The sequence below is a fragment of the Clinocottus analis genome, unplaced genomic scaffold, assembly GCF_023055335.1.
Source record: "Clinocottus analis isolate CAN_PGR_092001 unplaced genomic scaffold, fCliAna1.0.p SCAF_26, whole genome shotgun sequence".
Taxonomy (NCBI): Eukaryota; Metazoa; Chordata; class Actinopteri; order Perciformes; family Cottidae; genus Clinocottus; species Clinocottus analis.
The window spans coordinates 1,975,141-1,993,496 of NW_027175998.1; the positions used below are offsets into that span (position 1 = coordinate 1,975,141).

At 45.2% G+C, this 18,356-nt stretch overlaps 2 protein-coding genes across 3 annotated transcripts in view; one reads left to right on the forward strand and one right to left on the reverse strand.

The window, feature by feature from the left end:
- LOC137794809 (trinucleotide repeat-containing gene 6C protein-like) overlaps positions 1-6,195 on the forward strand; it is a 46,040-nt gene extending 39,845 nt beyond the window's left edge. For both annotated transcript variants that reach the window (XM_068591824.1, XM_068591825.1), the window contains 6 exons: positions 73-264; positions 948-1,097; positions 2,272-2,487; positions 3,288-3,361; positions 3,724-3,863; positions 4,501-6,195. In XM_068591824.1, coding sequence (XP_068447925.1) covers positions 73-264; positions 948-1,097; positions 2,272-2,487; positions 3,288-3,361; positions 3,724-3,863; positions 4,501-4,873 — 1,145 coding nt within the window. In that variant the 3' untranslated portion in view covers positions 4,874-6,195. The remainder of the gene's footprint in view (positions 1-72; positions 265-947; positions 1,098-2,271; positions 2,488-3,287; positions 3,362-3,723; positions 3,864-4,500) is intronic.
- Positions 6,196-13,824: 7,629 nt separating this feature from the next.
- Positions 13,825-17,759, reverse strand: cd7al (cd7 antigen-like). The gene is made up of 4 exons (XM_068592122.1): positions 17,646-17,759; positions 16,718-17,074; positions 14,734-14,837; positions 13,825-14,318 (listed from the first exon to the last, which is right to left on the reverse strand). Exons 1-4 carry the CDS (start codon positions 17,704-17,706, stop codon positions 14,124-14,126), a joined length of 717 nt encoding a protein of 238 aa, XP_068448223.1. The 5' UTR covers positions 17,707-17,759; the 3' UTR covers positions 13,825-14,123.
- Positions 17,760-18,356: the final 597 nt, after the last annotated feature.

Here is an 18,356-nt window from a genome sequence, read left to right on the forward strand (position 1 = left end):
AATGCAAATTCAAAATATAAGTTTTGTCCTTGTTAAGTTAAATTTAATATTTTTTTCTTTTTGCATATCCAGGTGCCATATCTGCTGCCTCTAACCTGGGCCCCCCCGGGAAGCCTCCCCATCTGGAGGACTCGTACAGCCCTTACAATCTAATGTCCAGATCTGAGTCCCCCACCAGCCCCATGGTGCCGCAAGACAGCTGGGGCCAAGCCAAGAGCCCCAATGAAAAGATCTCCAATGGGACCAACATCAACTGGCCCCCAGGTGAGGACAAAATCCAAATAGATGGCCACTCACGCATCGCAGATGTTGCTGATAACAAAGATAGGTCCTGAGTAAGTCCAGTGTGACTGTGAGCCAGCAAGCACAGGACCTGGAGCTTGAGAACGAAGCGACTGTAATGGGATTCAGACATTCTTAATTTGATTATTCAGACCTGTACTTTTCCCGTGGTGAAATGTCCTCGGGGAAAACGGCCTGTGGTCAACTGCCATTCCACAAGGACATTTGACAATGTTAATGTTAATCTAGTTCATGGTCCTCAGTAAGAACTGCAGCGACTATATTACCGTATCAGCGAATGGGGATTCTTATCAAATTAAAAAGTGGAAGACATTAATGCACAAAAAGGTAATATTTTAGCTTGGGGCCAACTCTGTTTTGTAGGCCAACCACATAGGTACAGCCTTAAAATCAGCACAAGTTCACAAAACAATGGCAAAGCTGCAACAACCATGTAAAAAAAAAAAGAGGAACTGACTAATTAATTCATGGCTTCTGCACCAGTTGCATCAGTCTAACAATAAGTGAAGAAAGCGACGGCTGAAAGGCCGGTGAACATTGCTCAAACTGCGGGGAGGTCATGAGATGGCAAAAAGGTCCCCAAGCTCCGATCTTGTTGCTTTCAAAACCCTTAATCGAGCTCTTCTTTTTTGGCTCGGCCACAGAGTTCTGCCCGGGTGTGCCGTGGAAGGGCCTTCAGAACATCGACCCAGAGAATGACCCCAACATGACCCCTGGCAGCGTGCCAAGCGGCCCCACCATCAACACCAACATTCACGACGTCAACCGATACCTGCTGCGGGACAGGAATGGAGGTATGAACAAGAGCAGTCACACAAATACTTATTTGAGACAACCAGGAGTCTTGAATCAAAATGTGCAAAGAGAATGTAAGTGACTTTACGTTAGACGTGCTGGCGTGATGTTGCTGTCCGTTGCCGCGCGGATGCATACATGAAGTCACTCGTTTGTTTGTTTTTGTTTTGTTTTTTTCACCGTCTCTGCTCACTTACCGATACGACCACATAGCCACTTCCCCAGCTCTGCCACTTCCGAATGACTCTCTGCCACCGACCAGCAGCGACTGGCCCGTCTGTGGCTACTCGAGCTCTTTTCAGTCTCTTTCGTCCTCTGACGGAGACGGCTCAGGTACACATCCAGAAAATCCTTCCTCAGTGTGTGGACCTGCCAAACCTCTTCCCATCCACGTTGGAGCCCTGCTACAACCCTGTCTTATGCTCCCTACTTATCCTAAACCTTACCCGACCTCTGACCCGTGTTTATAACCCTTTGTTTAGTTTTTTTCTCCAAGTTAAACCTAAACTTGTACTCCCAGTGCCTTTTTTTTTTAAGACGAAACCTTTACCGACACAAAGAGAGCAACCTCACCTACATGTGACCTTCAACCATCTGTGCCTTTTTTTTGACTCAACCCACACACAAAAACAAGCCTCACCCCAGCTGGTCATGACATTAGTACACACCCTGTGTTTGTGGTGTTTTTCTGTGTGCTTTACGATGATATATTTTTTAATAAATATATTCAGCTCTATGTAATGAATATGTCGTTTGAGACGCGACTCTTGAAATGACTGCTGTTTGACACAATCCTAGTTTTTGCCTTTACTCTAATTTAGAGAAGTGGTACTTGAAACCCAACTCTCACTACACACACACACACACACACATACATGTTGAACGTATGTGTCTACTTTCACTTCAGCGGGTATTTGTGTCTACCTGGTTGTAACCAAGTAGACACAAATACCTGTGGACAATTCAGAGCATGTCGTTAGTGCACAAATAGCGTAACCTCTTTTTGGCACCTCTTGGTGTTCCAAAATTCTTTGGTGAATTGATACCGGTTGCTACCGTTAGCATTAGCTTAGCGCCTCGTTGGGAGCCTTTTGACCAACTTGGTTGTCCGGTCCTATCGTCATCGTTATTGATTCTCTGTCCTCCGTGTCCCCACCCTCTCTCGGTGTGAAGGCAAGATGTCTGACATGAAGTCCACCTGGTCCCCGGGTCCCATCTCCCAGGGCCAAGCCTCTCTGTCCCACGAGCTGTGGAAAGTCCCTCAGGGGCCACGCAGCAACGCTGCCCCTACTCGGCCCCCACCGGGTCTCAGCCACAACAAACCCTCCTCCACCTGGGGCGGCAACTCGCTGGGCCTGGCCCAAGGCTGGAGCGGCTCCTACACCAATGGTGAGCACGTGCACTTATTTCATTTCTATTTCTAATATGTCAAATATATTAACATCATTACAAAAAAATTCAACTTTTTCTTCTACTTCTAAGCATGCACAATTGACAGTCATGTACAAGATGTGTTATTTTGCAACGAGATGGATTTTCAACATTGACCCTGAATTGAGGACAGCTTTCACCAAAATAAAGAGATGTCAAATCTCTTTGGCGTATTTCACGCCCTGCAGGCACAGGCATGACTGAAGATGTGTAGGTGTGCCGACGTTCACAGCTGCAATTGTGCACTGGCTGCACTCGCTATGTGAGGTCTGAGGGGAGTGTGGGGGGAAACACACCCTCCGAAACTAACATCTTGAGGTTTACCGGCTCTGCGAGGAAGCCTCATTCAAGCGTCCTGTATATGCGACCCTTTTTTGGTTCAGGTTCATGCCGATTGAAGAGGACGCGCTTGTATTATTGTAACACGGTGTGTTCCTCGGTTTTTAGAAGTTAAACCCTCTGACCTCGAGCCCTCTTGAAAACCCATAACAGTGGCAAATACAAAAAAAGAATGTCAGTTTGAACAGTTTCCCCTTTAAGAGCTCTATTATAAGGGTCACTTGAAATGCATTTGTCTCGTAGCCTCTTTGTCTTCACGTTTGCCTTTTGAACCAACTTCAGTCGGTTGTTAGTCACTAATAACTCATTTGCTGATGACATTTTGTCATGACAAGCTCTGCAGCCCTTCTACTCTCCTTCTTGCACTAAATACATAACATTTTTCTTCCATAACATTATATCTGACATTTCTCTTGCAGAGGGAACCACCTGGAGTACTGACAGCTCCAGCAGGACCAGCAGCTGGCTGGTGCTGAGGAACCTCACCCCACAAGTACGTACCCTGTGCTGCTGATTCTTGCTCGATTGAAGCCACGGTGGATTATATTGTTTTAATTAAGTACAAAATTAAAATAAAAATGTTAATTGCCATGCCTCAAACAACTCACCTGATGATTTTAGGGGGTAGGGTACTCCAAATGTAAAAGAAATATGACTCTGCACTTTTAGTTTGATAAAAAAAGTGGGATTCAAAACACTTAATAGAAAATCTCTGGCAAATGCGCCACAGTACCAAAAAAAAAAAAACACGCATGTTGAGTAAAGGAAATAAATGTTGACTGAAACTGCAGTGTAATGTGGATGAATAAACTCAGATGTTAGCTGTAACTGTAATGTATATTTTTGGTTCCCCAGATCGACGGTTCGACTCTGCGGACGCTGTGCATGCAGCACGGCCCCCTGGTCACATTCCACCTCAACCTGACCCAGGGGAACGCCGTGGTGCGCTACAGCTCCAAGGATGAGGCCGCGAAGGCCCAGAAGTCTCTGCACATGTAAGCAAAATCTTTTAAAGTGAAACAAACTGAAAGGAAGGAAGAGTTTGCCCTTTCTTTCCAGACTTCTCTTTTTTTCAGAGAAAAATAATTGGTAACCTTTGGGGGGAACCTAATGTTCCCGTTTTCCTAATGATGTTTTCCCACAGATGATGTTATTTTGGTCTGTGGGCTATCACATGTGGTGGTGATTCATGCTGCAGTCAGCTGTATTGTAATATAACAGTTATGGTTGTAATAATCACACTGAAAGTGGAGGAAACTCTAGCTCAGAGCCAGTCTGAGGTCACTTTGGATGCATTTTATCTCTATTTGTCAAAGGTTTGACCTCAATCTTTCTTCGCTAATAGTGGCAGCCACTGCAGCTGGTTGCCATAGAAACAAAATGCAAATTGCGTGACCCACTTTTCATTATCAGCAGCACAACATGTGGTTGTGGCAGGGCACAAAAAAAGCATGATAGCATGGTTAAGCCCTAAAAAAAACAACAGAATCCTTCCTTTTAAAAAGCATGTCAGCTCCACGCTGCTCCATTTTGATTCGAGAACCTCTTTTCACAACACGAGAAGATAGTTTCCTCATTTCTGGTGGAATCGTCACGGTGAGACTAATGGCCTCCTCTTTTGTCCTCTGTAAGGTGTGTGCTTGGAAACACCACCATCCTGGCGGAGTTTGCCGGCGAGGAGGAGGTGAACCGCTTCTTTGCACAAGGCCAGTCCCTGGGGGCGACCACCACTAGCTGGCAGGCCAACTCAGTAACCAATCAGAACCGGATGGGCGGGGCAGCACAGTCCCACTCCATGAACCAGTGGAGCAGCGGCGGCGGCGGCGGCGGCTGCGGAGGCAAGTCCAGCGGCGGCGGCGGCGGCGGCGACCTGCTGTGGGGCGGCATGCCCCATTACTCCAGCCTGTGGGGGCCGCCCAGCGGAGACGATGCCCGCGTGATCGGGAGCCCCACCTCCATCAACACCCTGCTGCCTGGAGATCTGCTGAGTGGAGAGTCCATGTAGGACGACGCCAACCACACACTAACCGACCAACCGCCACCGCCACGTCACGTAAGCCGTGGTGGTGGAGGGAGAAAGAAACTAAAAATACAAACAAAAAAAAATCAATATGAACGGGAGCAAAACCCAAGCAAATCATGTGGCGATAATCAGTATCAATTTGAACTGTGAATTGTAAAACAGACGGCTGGAGTCCCAACCACACAGACTGCAGACTCCAGTCCTTCTGGTTTGCTGTTGTCCGATTTTTATTTGGTTTACCTTACCTTTTTTTTTGGTATTTTTTTTAAATGCATCGTACAAAACAAACTGAAACGAGACACAATACAAAGAAACCTTTGAAGTGTTTTTAGTTTTTCCATAAGTATACATGACATTCTGTGTGAAATAGTTTTTGAAGACTGTTTTTAGGAGAAGCAATCAAAGCTGCCATCTGAGACTTTCCTTTTCCCTCCAAAAAAAAAAAAAAAAAAAAGAAGAAAAAAATCATCCCAAAATAAGACTTAAAACGACCATTCCCAGCATGTCCATGGCCAATGATGTGGTTCAAAGACCTTTACTAGTTATGTTTGTTTCTCAGCACTAATATTAGCCTTAAGTGCTCTCTGGCCCAGGTCCTTCCCAAGCAGCCTTTTTTTGTTTTTGTTTTTGTAACTGAAGAAATTGCTGAAATCTTGCACAGTTTCACCTCTGAACCAGCGAGTGGACCAGGACACATGACTGGTGACCAACTCTGTCACTGGGCAGTAAGAAGTCCTGGCCACGTGACTGGCCCTACCAATCATCAGCTTAATTATTTAGGTTTCTCAAAGGGATTGACACAGCTGTAAAATGTTCTCTTTTTGTTCTCTCTTTTTTTGTAGTAGTAGTAGTAGTTCTAGACCCAAGCGTGTTTTTTTGATATCTACAATATATAAGCTGAGAGAAGATTATTCGTCGACCTCGCTGCGTGTCTCTGGTTCCGTCCAGTGGCACCTAATCACTGCAAGCCCAGATCCTCCTGGTCACCTTCAACCCAGTCGCTTACTGGTGCTTTGTTGAATTTTCTATTGTCCGATTTGTTATGAAGCCCAACGGTCTGTCTGGTCAGCCAGTTTTTTCGGAGGACAAAAAAAAGAAAAAAAGAACACAATTTCACCTTACATTGTGCAATATACACCATAGACCTTTTCTTCCATCCATATGTCCACCGGAGCTGGTTTCTCTTTTGTTTAGTTTTTCTTGATTGTTGCTGATCGCAGCAAAAAGACATTGGAACTTCACAAACCTTACTTACCCCCCCTTTTCAAAAACTTGGATTCCCTCCAGGCCGCCAATCCCCCTGAAACTGTTGGGAGGGGGCGAGTGGGTGGGGGGCAGGGGGGGGGGGGGTACTCTGCAAAGAGGAAGAAGCAGCTGTTGAACTGTGCATGCAGCAAACTGTACTAAAGAGTGACACAATAATGCACACTTCCTCTCTGCACGCCACAGCCACACCCAACAGAGACTGGATCCACGGAGGGAGGGTTTGGGGGGGGGGGGGGGGTTCTGGGTATCTGGCACAAAACCAAATAAGAGGGGTTTCTCCTAATGCAGTAGACCTTCGAGTGTTCCTTGCGTTTGGTACTGTACAAACAGAAGAGACGAAGACTTTTATAAATTCAAAGGGTTTTATCATAGCACTTATGAAGAGCAAATCGCTTCACCTGCAATCCAATGAATCAAAAGAAGAAGAAAAAAAGGAGCAGCATAAACATTGAAAACCACGACAAACACAAAACTGCTCTTTTCTGTACTATATCTATTCCTTGAAAATGTGTCTGGCATTGTTCCTCTGGTAGCAGGACGAAGGGAAACGAAACTGAAACGCACCGTTGGACTTCGGTGGGAAAACTGCAGTCGACGCTTTAGTCCCCCCCCCCCCCTCCCTCCCGTCTTTGAACAATATCAAAGTGAATATCACTGTTACTCCAAATATTTCGCCTTGTTCTGTTTGGAGGCACTAGACTTGCAATGCGCCCCCACCCCGGCGAGTCAGCCGGGGTGGGGGAGTCGGAGGGGGTGTGGGAAAGGAGGGGAGAGGAGGGGGGCGGGGGGGGGAGCGTCCACCGGTCCACCGAGTGCCTCTCCTGCTGTGGCCGAGCGGCAGCCCCCCCACAGCGCAGCACTTCCTCCCGGGCTCCACTCGAACCCCTCCCTCGGTCCGGGCTCCCTCCGAGACCCGGCCAATCACGGCTCTCCGCGTCTCCAACGGGGCCGAGGGGGCCCTCGACCCCATGCCGTCGTCCGGCCCCCCCTCAACTCCTCCTCTCATCTCTCAGTTCTTTGACACACAGATCACTTTAGCTGGAAGATGTAATAGTCATATTTCTGGAATTTTTTGCCAGTGTTCTTTTTATTCTATTTTTTTGTTGTTGTTGTTGGACAAGATCATTTTTGACTTTGTCGGTTATTTTCAACGTGTTATATTGTTGTCGTTTTTGTCTACATGCAGTGGTCTACGAAATACTGGCTGCTGAAGTAGCCCTTCACTGTCGATATGCAGAAACACTTTGGTCAGAGGTGCCTCTGTACGTTCATCCTGTGTATTGAATGCAAACCGAGGATCAATACTACAGAGCGTTATTGATTGTCTTTGTTTTTAACTGATCATGCTTTTTGTGTTTAACAGTATTCTGTAGTACTTCCAGGTAGTATCTTGAGATGTGTTTAAAAAAAAAAAAAAAAAACATTACAAAAAAAAAGGGGTGTCTCAGACAGGGAGGGGGGTGTGGGTGTTTGTTGCTCCGAGCTGCTCCGCCTGCCTGCAGGCTGTCCCCCCTTGCCCTTTGCCTAGCTGCTACGATGACCTCCTCCTCCAGCGCCACCAGACCCAGTAGCCCCGCCCCCCTCCCTGACCAGGCACCAACAGGCCCCTCCCATCTGTTTCTATGCAAAAGACTAGAGGCCGGGGCCCTTTACAGCACGCCGAACCTCACTCGGGAATGAGCACTCGTAGCCCGGGGCTTGGCAAACCCAAAACCCTCTCCTCCTCCCCCACCCCTCCTCTTCCTCCCCCACCACCTCCACCACACACACACATTCCCCCCTCCCCTGTGCGCCTCTGTCAGCACTTCAGAATGGCCGCCGTTTCTGTAAAGTCAGGCTAAGCCACCAGAACACTGTCACGTACTGAAGTCCGAAACACTTTATCAAAGATCGGCCTTTCTCTCCGCGCTGAAGACACTTCTGTCCACTTGATCTCAGGGTAGGGGAGTAGATGATACCAAGTAGGAGATGCAGCTCTCCGTATCTGTCCTTTCTACTGTGAGAGCAAAGTCTTAAAACGAAAAGGCCATCTGCGCAACATGTACGGACCTCACGCCTCGAACTTAATCCTAATTGGAAGGGGAAAATGCTTGTATTGAATCTTTTTTTTCCTCAAAAAGGTGGCCTATATTTACTGTTTCGGGGCCCATTGTTGCGTGTAAAAGTTGCCAACGTAATGTGCCAATATAGATTTCCTGTGTCATACTGTATCTTCATAGAGAGCACTTCTGTTCCCTGTTTGGAGGAGCTTTGATAACCTTTGCAGAGGGTGCAGCGGGGGACAGGAGGGATCAAACACACGGGCAGCAGCATCACACCCTGAAAAAGGCTGAGAGTTCTTTCTTTCTCTGTATTTGTTTGCTTTTGTGGGGAAACGCCCCATTGCTATGGAGAACATCTCTACTCAGTTGGGTGTTCCAGTTTGCTACAGTGCACAGTTGATGATGGGTAATCCCGGGTACATATTTTTTTAAAACCAAAAATGAAATTGCATTTTAACGTCATTTTTATGAAGTTTGACATAAAAATCTTGAAAATGCAAAAAAATCTAAGTGAAAAAAAAAAAAAGATCTATAATATGTTAAAGCTCTGCACTTCTAGCTGAAACATCTCCGGCCGCCGTCCTCTACTGCCACCATCTAAAGGAGTAGACCGGTGGCCGGGGTGCCTTTTTTTTGTGTTTTTTTTGTTTTTGTTTTGTGGATGCTGTATTTATCTCGATTTTATGTTTGTGTCCCGCTCAAAGCGGGACCCCTGAACTGTACATTTCCACGGACCCAGATGGCTCGGGCCGACTGTATCAGCCTCACTCTCCTCGCTCTGCATCAGCAGGAGGGGAGGGGCACATTTCAAGAGGTACAAAGTCTTAAAAAAAAAAAGAAAAACTACAAAAGTTTTAAAAAAACTTGGTTTAAAAAAGAAAAAAAAATGTATTTCAAAAAAAAAAAAAAAGCAAGAAAATGGGACAAGGCTACCTTTCAGGACTTGCAGTCCTGCAGCACACAAGCAAAAATCACTATTGCCTGTTTCTGTAACTGCCTTGATCCAAGCTCAGACAGACCCAATAGCCGAGGAAGACCTCCTCTTCCTCCTCCTCCTCCTGCATCCTGCATTACCGGAGAACCCCGACAGTGAAGGGGGTTTCCCATGCTGCACCAGCATCGAGAGGTTCTCCTCTCTACAGCTCTGTTCTAGATAACGGTGTATATATAAAAATATGTATATATGTGTATATGTGTGTATGTATATGCATATATATACATATACATTCTGTGAGTTTGGTGTGTGTGGTATCACCTCTTCACACTTCTTGGAGCGATGACCTCCTGAAACGTTTCACTTTTTTGGTTTCAGCGGTCTTTGTTTCATCCACCTGAAAAATGAGCAATATGTATTTTCCCCGCAAATAAGTGATAACGAAGGAACGAATTTGGGTCGGGCGCAAAACGGACACTTTGATGGATCGGAAGCGTCGGTTTTTCCCACGCGGAGTTTGGATATGCACGTTTCCGCTTTTGATGACATATTGCAGTACTTTGAAGTGCTCGTACTGTACATATGTGTATTGTTTGTCTAAAAGCCCAACCAGTCCATTTAAATAAAGACAAATCACAAACATATCAAAACAAGACAAAATATTAAACACAAATACTTGAATAATGGAGCGCCAATAATGTAATGTGAAGTCAGTCATTTTTTGTTGTTGTTCTCTCCATCTGGCAGGTACACCGAGGGGCTTTTAGAGAATATTAAAAAAAAACATGTATTGCATTGAGTTACAAATACAAAATCTTTGAAAGAGAGAGGAGAGAAAAAAAAAATGCAAAAGTCATCTTCGATGTGTGCTTGAAAGTCCGATGTTGGTATGAATGTGTGCGCCAGAAACTGTGTGTACCGGGCACATGGTCCGCTGTAATGTTCCACTCAGTATGCTATATTTTGTTTACGTCTGTTTATTATTTTCCTTTTGTTTGTTTTTCTGTCAAAAACTATTCTGATAGCCGTCGTTATTATCTTCTACCGTTGCACTGAGTGTCTTCTACCCCTCACTCAGCTAATCGTAGAAAACGAGTTTAAGTACTGAGGGGCGGAAGGTGACAATTCATGTGTGCGTGTTTACTCAAGGACTCAATGGATTCTTTTCATTCTATCTGTACAAAGTTTATCTACCTTATAGTGGCTTTTATTGTGGAATAATCCCGTACAAGGGTTATCATTGAGTATTGCACCATTTTTGTTTCAATTATACAAGAAAAAAATGGAGAAAAACTTTAAACTATGAAAAGAAAAACTACACAAAAAAAAACTACAAAACAAAAAAAAAGGAGAAAAAAAAAACCAACCACCAACAAAGAACTGTGGCCATAGCTAGCTGTAGCAGGACTAGTCCTGATGTTAACTTCATGGAGAAATAGAAAGGGATGACGTGTGGGAGGGGAGTTTGTTACAAGACTCGTCTCAGAGGTGCCTATCTTTTCCGTTTGTTTGGTTGTTTTGCAAAAAGCCACCTGTCGTCGTTTACAAGCATTTCATTCGCGTGAGGTTCAAGGAAATAGGAATTTATAACGGGAATGTTAGAAGAAAGGCAAAAAAAGACTAATTTCATCTTGGACATGGAGAATCTTTGCAAAGTGAAGATTTATGCTACTTTAAGAACTCTGGGATTGATCAGTGTTGCGTCATTTCAAGTTTCAATTTTTTGTTATTTTGTATTTCCACGTCGACAGACTATCTCTGTGTGTTTATTGAGTTGTGTTTTTGTATTTCCTGTAAGCGACACAGTTTGCTCAATATCTTGCACACTCATAAAAGATGTGGATTTTTGTCTCAGGAAGGCCAGGGTTCCAGATAGCAACTCCATCATTTCTAGATGTAACGTGTGTGTTTTTTTTTGTGAAAGAAGCAACTGAAAACAATGAAACTCCAAGCAAGCACTGAAGGTTATGAGTTTAACAGAATATAGAGAGTACCAAGTAACAACAACAAAACGTGTGTAGCAAGTTATATATTTACCAAATAAGACTTAAGAATCAACTCTGAAAAACAAAAAGTGGAGTGCTTTACATGTGAAATCTAAATATAATTGCTTTACATTTAAACCGATCAACGGTTTGATTGTGAAAAAAAAAAAGACAGTGACAGAAAATGCATTTGTACGTTTTGAACTTTATTCCATCCTGTTGTCCAGGAGCATCGTGCAAGTATTTTGAGTTATTATTTCAAAGTCGTCTCTCCTTGTCTGTCGAGCGCGTCTCTTTTTTGTTTTTTTTTCCCGGCGGCGGGTATATTTCAACGGTGGAGAGATTTGTCGGCGTGAAACGGAGGGTTTTCAGAGACGGGTTTGAAGTGGAGGAAGGAAGCTGGTTTTTAAGGGATCATGATCTATGCACAAAGTGGGCGGGAGGAGTCCGGACCACGCTGCTGCTCTGCTGCCGCGTGTCCACTCCAGACTCTGGGGTTCAGGGTTTTATGTAGGCTTGTTCTTGTTTGTTTTTCCTCTTCCCCTTCTCATCATCATCATTGCCATCATCATCTAATGTTTGAGTAAAACTTTACATTGCGTCGCCATGCTGTGTAATCCTTAACCAATGAGCGCTTATCCTTCTGTAAAGCACTGTGGGGTTGTACCGAGAGAGACGAAAAAGCCTGCGGCTTCTTTTTTATTTTGTGTTAATGGGAGGAGTCGGGGGGGGGGGGGGGGGGGGTTCACGAGTGGGAGGTACTTTGCCTTTAGCCTTTCTCGTTACTTTTGAAAAAAAAAAAAAAAAAAAAAAAAACATTAAGGAAAAATGTCTGTAACTGAAATACAAAGTTGTGGCTTTTAATGTTGTTCATTTTTTCTCCTCATAGAATGTGATTGTTAAGGACATGCACCGGAAAAAAATGTTTCCATGGATTATGGATCTTCTTCCGGACTATATTAATAAATTACAAATTTTCTTGGCTGTTATTTGGTGTCTTGTCTCTTTTTATTTTGTATACAGATATACATGTTTTTCTCGTTTTATTATGATTCTATCGGTGAAGTAGGTGTTTTTTTTATTCTATCCTTTTAATCCATACTGACTAAGTTAAGTAGAGAAGCAAAAGTGAATATTTGGAAGCTAAATAAGGCCATTTAAAGCATTTATTTAGTCCATCTGGCCATGGGCCTCAAATTCAGTTTGAGTGTCTTTAGTTTGTTGTTTATCAAAAAGATGAATAATTATCTGATTTAAGAGCAATAACCTCTGGGTTTAGATACCCAGAATCAGTATACTTTGTTACCTTGGTCAGCCTAAATGGCTTTTATTCCAATTCTCCTAGTTTTGTTTGTGTGAGTAAACTCTTCATGTGTTCTTTTACGCAGCAACGCTGTTTCTTGCTGATATATTCACACACCAATTTTGATTTTTAGTGTGATTATTACTGTAAAAGTCGGGTTACAAGCGGCTCCTGCCTTCGGTGGGTGTCCCCGCTGTAGCAAGCTATCGCTGCTGCTAGCTCCCCGCTGTCGCAAGCTATCGCTGCTGCTAGCTCCCCGCTGTCGCAAGCTAGCGCTGCTGCTAGCTCCCTGCTGTAGCAAGTTAGCAATGCTGCTACCTCCCCGCTGTAGCTAGCTACCGCTGCTGCTAGCTCCCCCCTGCAGCAAGCTAGCGCTGCTGCGAGCTCCCTGCTGTCGCAAGCTAACAATGCTGCTAGCTCCCCGCTGTAGCTAGCTCTCCAATGCTGCTGCTAGCTCCCCGCTGCTGCTGCTACCACTGCCTGCATCCCCGCTGCCCAAGTCAGGTGCTAGCAGGGCAGCTAGCAGCACCTACAGCAGGGAGCTAGCGGGGGGAAACCACCGGATGTAGTAGCGGCTTGTAAACTGACTTTTACGGTATTTTTTCTGTTCCTGGTCTGTTGGACACCTGACAGGCTAATGATTTTAATACTGTGGTCCGTCACATGTGTATATACATTTAAAAGTGAGTGAGAACGAGACTCATGAGACCTTCGATTGTCATTGTTTTATCCCATAATGGAAATGAACATTTTAATCCCTCTCCACAGTTTTTGCCACAAAAAAAGGTCACACTAATATTTCATTGGACCGCCTTTAGCTTTGATTACGGCTGGCATTTGCTGTGGTATTGTTTCGATAAGCTTCTGCAATGTCACAAGATTTATTTCCATCCAGTGTTGCATTAATTTCTCACCAAGATCTTGTATTGGTGATGGTAGAGTCTGACGCTGCGCAAAGCCTTCTCCAGGACATCCCAGAGATTCTCAACGAGGTTAAGGTCTGGACTCCGTGTGTGAACATGATGTTTCATGCTCGCTGAACCACTCTGTCACAATTTGAGCCCAATGAATCCTGGCGTTGTCATCTTGGAATATGCTCGTTGCCATCAGGGAAGAAAAAAATCCATTGATGGAATAACCTGGTCGTTGCTGAACCTAGACCTGAGCAACTGCAGCAACCCCAAATCATAGTACTACCCCACAGGCTTGTTCAGTAGGCAGTCGTAGTTAAATCCAGGTGGCGACTTTTTTTTAAATAGTTTTGCATCAATGTCAAAAATACTTTGATTTGTCAGGTGTTTAATACTGTGACGTTTTTGTGTGATTGGTCAACACTACTGCGATTATGAAAGGAAACCAGGACGCTTGTGTAAAACATTCTACACTCATATGCTGATATCAATTAAAGTTTATTTTGTGGAGCCCAGAAACCCAGATTTATAGGGATCACGGTTTACAAAACTCTGCAGGGTACTTTTATTTATCTGAAATAGCCAAAAACAGACAGTGGCAGTGGAGATTTACAGAGATTTTGAAGAAAATGCCAAAAAAATACAGCCTCACTATTTCAAACAAATCAAAAGTACAATACACATGAGATCAGAGACAATACAGGGAGAACATTTCTGCTACAATCTGTTGGAGAAACTTCAGAGGGCCATCTGGAGTCTGGAGAGTTCCAGGCAGTTCAAAGTCAAATATTTCATTTCTGTGCCTCACTCCAGGTGCTGATGGGGCTTTCGTAATGGTTTTCAGGACAGGATTTCTTCACGTGGCAGTTTGTGTACTCGGATAAATTTGTTTCCTCCAGATGCCGGGGCCGCCGTTTCCCACTGGCCCCGGTCATCTCCTCGTAGATGGGGGCCTGAGGGCTCTTGACGCTGCGGCGTGCTTTGCTCTGACAGTCAACGACACAGGAAGAAAACAAATCAGTGGAGAGAACAAGCAGAGTAAGCGCAGTCTCGATTTCCTGTTAAAATCAGAGTTTTTCCCTCAGCGGCATCTTGAATAGGAAGTCCTAACAGCCGCATCCTCACTCTAATGGGTTTCTACTATAACTTAAAAACAAAACATATTTCACCTCTCATAGAAGAAGAAAGAAAAAAATGAACTAAACTCAAAACAAAGCATGATTGAATCGGAAGAAAAACAAAGTGACAACTGGCAGCAACAACTTCTGAAACTCGTGTGGTTTTTGTGGCGAGAGCTTGGAGGAACTCTGGCACGCTCTCAATAGGCAGCTGCTCGATAACCTTCCCCCAACTCTTGGTGCACTATCAGAGTGTTCCAATACAAGCCACAGGGCCACTCACTTTGTAGAGGGCCACAAATGTGAGGAGGAGGATGAGGAGGATGACCACGGCGGAGGACAGAGCGTAGAGCAGAATGGAGTAGTTGAAGCAGCCGCACTGACCTCCTGTGAAGAAGCGGAGAAATGTTGAGGTGAGAGGAAAAAACTACACACACAAAAAAACTCTGAGGGCCTCAACGCCCTCCACGAGGGGCCTCACTGACACCATTCTGGTGCCTTGTTGCACTGCTTCACGTGTGCGTTTGCAAAGTTGTGTCAGGTAAAGAAAAAGAAAGAAGGTAAAGAAAAGCAGTCTGTTTGCACCGCTGTGGTCAAAGGTGCGATGTGTTCAGGGGAGTTGCAAAAACCACAGAGACAAACTTCCTTCCCATTTGTCGGCTGCAGTCAACAGCAACAGACAGAGGAGACGTTTGTCCTCTCGAACGCGAGACTCAACCGTGTAAAAGTCAGGTTACAAGCCGCTACTACCTTCGGTGAGTGTCCCAGCGAGCTCCCCGCTGTAGCCAGCTAGCGCTGCTGCAAGTTCTCTGCTAGCTCCCCCGCTAGCTCTCTGCTAGTTACCCGACAACCACCGAAGGTAGCGAGACCAGCCCCGTCTCAACGCCGCGTGCGGTAGCAGCGCTAGCGTGCTACAGCGGGGAAACGTTATTTTCATGAGTTAGCGATGTCTATTATTGTCTGGTGTTATCAGTTGTGGGCACATACACAGATGTACAAGTAAAAGAATAAGGGGACTTTGCCTATGCTGCTGTTACTGATGGAGGAGATATATTTTCATGTTTCCATGCAAATTATCAGGCCTCTCAAGTTTTGAAGACAGGCAAGAGTGACAAATATAAGTTAAAGTCGCTGATATTGATATTATCAGTAGCAGTGGTGTTAGTAGAAGGCTAACAGATAAACACTGAAACATCATGAAGGAAAAGAGAAACACAAAAGAACAACAGTTAGTATGAAAAGACGTTTTTTTCTTCTTTTTCAAATGCCTGAAAAAAAAAACGAAAATCCCGGTTCAGAATAAGCAACGATGGCCATCGAGCCCCTCCGTGGCGTGACCCACCTTGCACGGACACAAAGAGGGCACGCCTCCCCAGCCCGGGGCCTCCGTCGGGCCTGCCGCCGCGCAGGAGCAGCTGGCAGCTGTAGAGGGCGCTGTCGTCCGGCTGCAGCTGCAGCAGCGTGAGGTTGTAGGTGAGGCCCCCGGGCCCGGGCGCCGAGGACAGCTGGACCCTCTCGACAGGGAACGAGGAGGATGAGGAGGAAAAAGAGGAGGAGGAGGATGGAGAGCTGCTGCCGTGGTGGCGCTTTGAGTGGTACAACAGCTCCACAGGCGCCCGGCCCCTCTTCCGCCTCAGACTCACCCCCTCCACGGCCAGGGCCTCCCCGTGAGGGGGGAGACAGGGGAGCACAGCCGAGCCCCCAGAACACGTCTCTACCAACCCAATGTCCACCACCGACCCCGGGGCATCTCCAAAAAGGGAAAGGGGATAAAGCTTAGAACACGCCGCATGGTCAAAATAAATCCTCTGAACAATGAAAGCCGTGAGGCTCTAGATTATTTAGCGTGGTGACATTAGCAACCATGTTTAGTGATTTTATAATGCTTATGAGACATTTTAAAACATCATTATTATGGGACACTTTTGGGGTTGTGCGAAATCCCTCTTGCTGGTGTGCATTCCTCCCCGAACACAGCATGCTTCATATCTTTATTTTGCTCTTTAATTGCCCCTCTATTTACAGATCTGGCTGCAGGGCGCCTGCACCAAAATCAAAAGTATTGACAATAATGATCCTTTTGTGTGTGGTGCCAACACGGCTTCTGAGCAAACACACACACACACACACACAAAAAAACACATTTCCCCCAAGTATTTAACACTCTTGTTTTGTGGTAGTTTTGGAAAGTTCCCACGCTTCTGTGGTGGAAAACAAGTGAAAAGTGAGTGGGGTGTGTGTGTAGGTGTGTGTGTATAGACACTCACCAGCATTAACCAGGAGGAAGAAGTCAGTGTTCCCACGGATCTGTTGGTCCACAGAGGACGACGGGTCGCTCACCATGAACTCACAGTAGTAGTGGTCCGTGTCTCGGGCGCTGAGATCCGAGATGGTCACATTCAGGGAGTGGCTGCTCGGGTCTCCACTGACTATGACGCGCGGCCTGTCGTCGTCATTATCCAAACTGAAGTCGCTGCCGGTGTGCTTGAACAGCACCTCGCGGGGACGCAGCCAGCTGCTCTTCAGGTAGACGCCGTAGGGCGGTGGGTTCTTTCCCTCAACCGCACAGGAGAGCAGCACAGACTCGCCCTCGCCCCTCTGCAGGAACTGGAGCTCGCTGCACACTTGATACGAAAAGAAAGTAACTTTTAGAACATATTCTGTATCTGGTAAATCACTTTGTTTTATTTCTTTTTTCTTTTTAACATCATTTGCTGTGTAGCCAATCAAGAAAACACTTTTAGTTCTTTAACATCCTGTGCTTTGAAATCACAGGATGCCGTCAACATTAACCCAATTTCAACCTGTTTATTTACTTGAAGAAAAAGCCTAAAAAGTATTTTTTTCGGCGATAAAAAAACGTTAATAGAAACACAGAATGAAAAGTACAACAAGTCATAACACAACATACAGATTTTCAAACTAAAAAAAAACAAAAACAACCAAGCAAATCTTATGTTTATAACTTGGTCAAAACCAACCCTACCAACACAAACCTCATCATTTCAACTCAAGCATTTTAGATATTTTTTATTTTATTTTCACTGCAGCTGACAAGAAAAGCCCAAACCCCATTTATTTAGAGGAGTGCATTACATTGTGAAGTGTTCCTGTTTTTCTGTCCACCCCCTCGGTGTAGTGCAATTCAATTTGGGGGCAAAGAAAAAAACTAATAAAGCAAAAGAATCAACTTACCAAATCCAGTCTGTGTGATGATGAGCGAGGCCAGACAGGCCAGCAGTCGGATCCCAGTCATCTTTCACACTAGAAGACCCGAGTTAAGACCCTTCGGGAGCCAGTGATGTAAACCATGACAGGACAATAAGCAACTGGGTCACAAAAGCTTTTGGGTGAACATAAATGAAACCAAGAGGAACTCCATGAAGCTCCACCTTCAAACCTCAAGACACAAGAGGAAGCACACACCAGCGCACACACGGGGTTGGATCAGCTCCTTCTGAGGCGCAGGTCAACACATCTCTTCACTCATTTAGTTTTGTTTTTTTCTTTTTCAGAAATTTGCATCAATCGCGTCTCGGCAATTTCCAGAGGAAACGATTGTGACAGCCTGTTTCGGAACAGGATGCGTTAGCGTTCTGAACACTTGCATCAGGGTTTAGTCTGTGAAATAAAAAGGCCTGTGGACAAAAGCACGGGAGCATCGGCCTCAGATACCCCTCACAGGACACGTGCACTTTTGACTTTTGAAAAATGGAGCACCTCCATCCATCCAAACTCATCACAGAGGATCCTTCATTTCTGACTTTTTCCACATTGCTCAAAAAAGAAAAAGGTCTGCTGAAAAAGAAAATGATGAAAATACATGGCACAGTGGACGGCTTTAATTCAGGGTAAACACATGCAAACCTGCAACAGCATGAACAATGTGGGTCAGTTATTCATCTG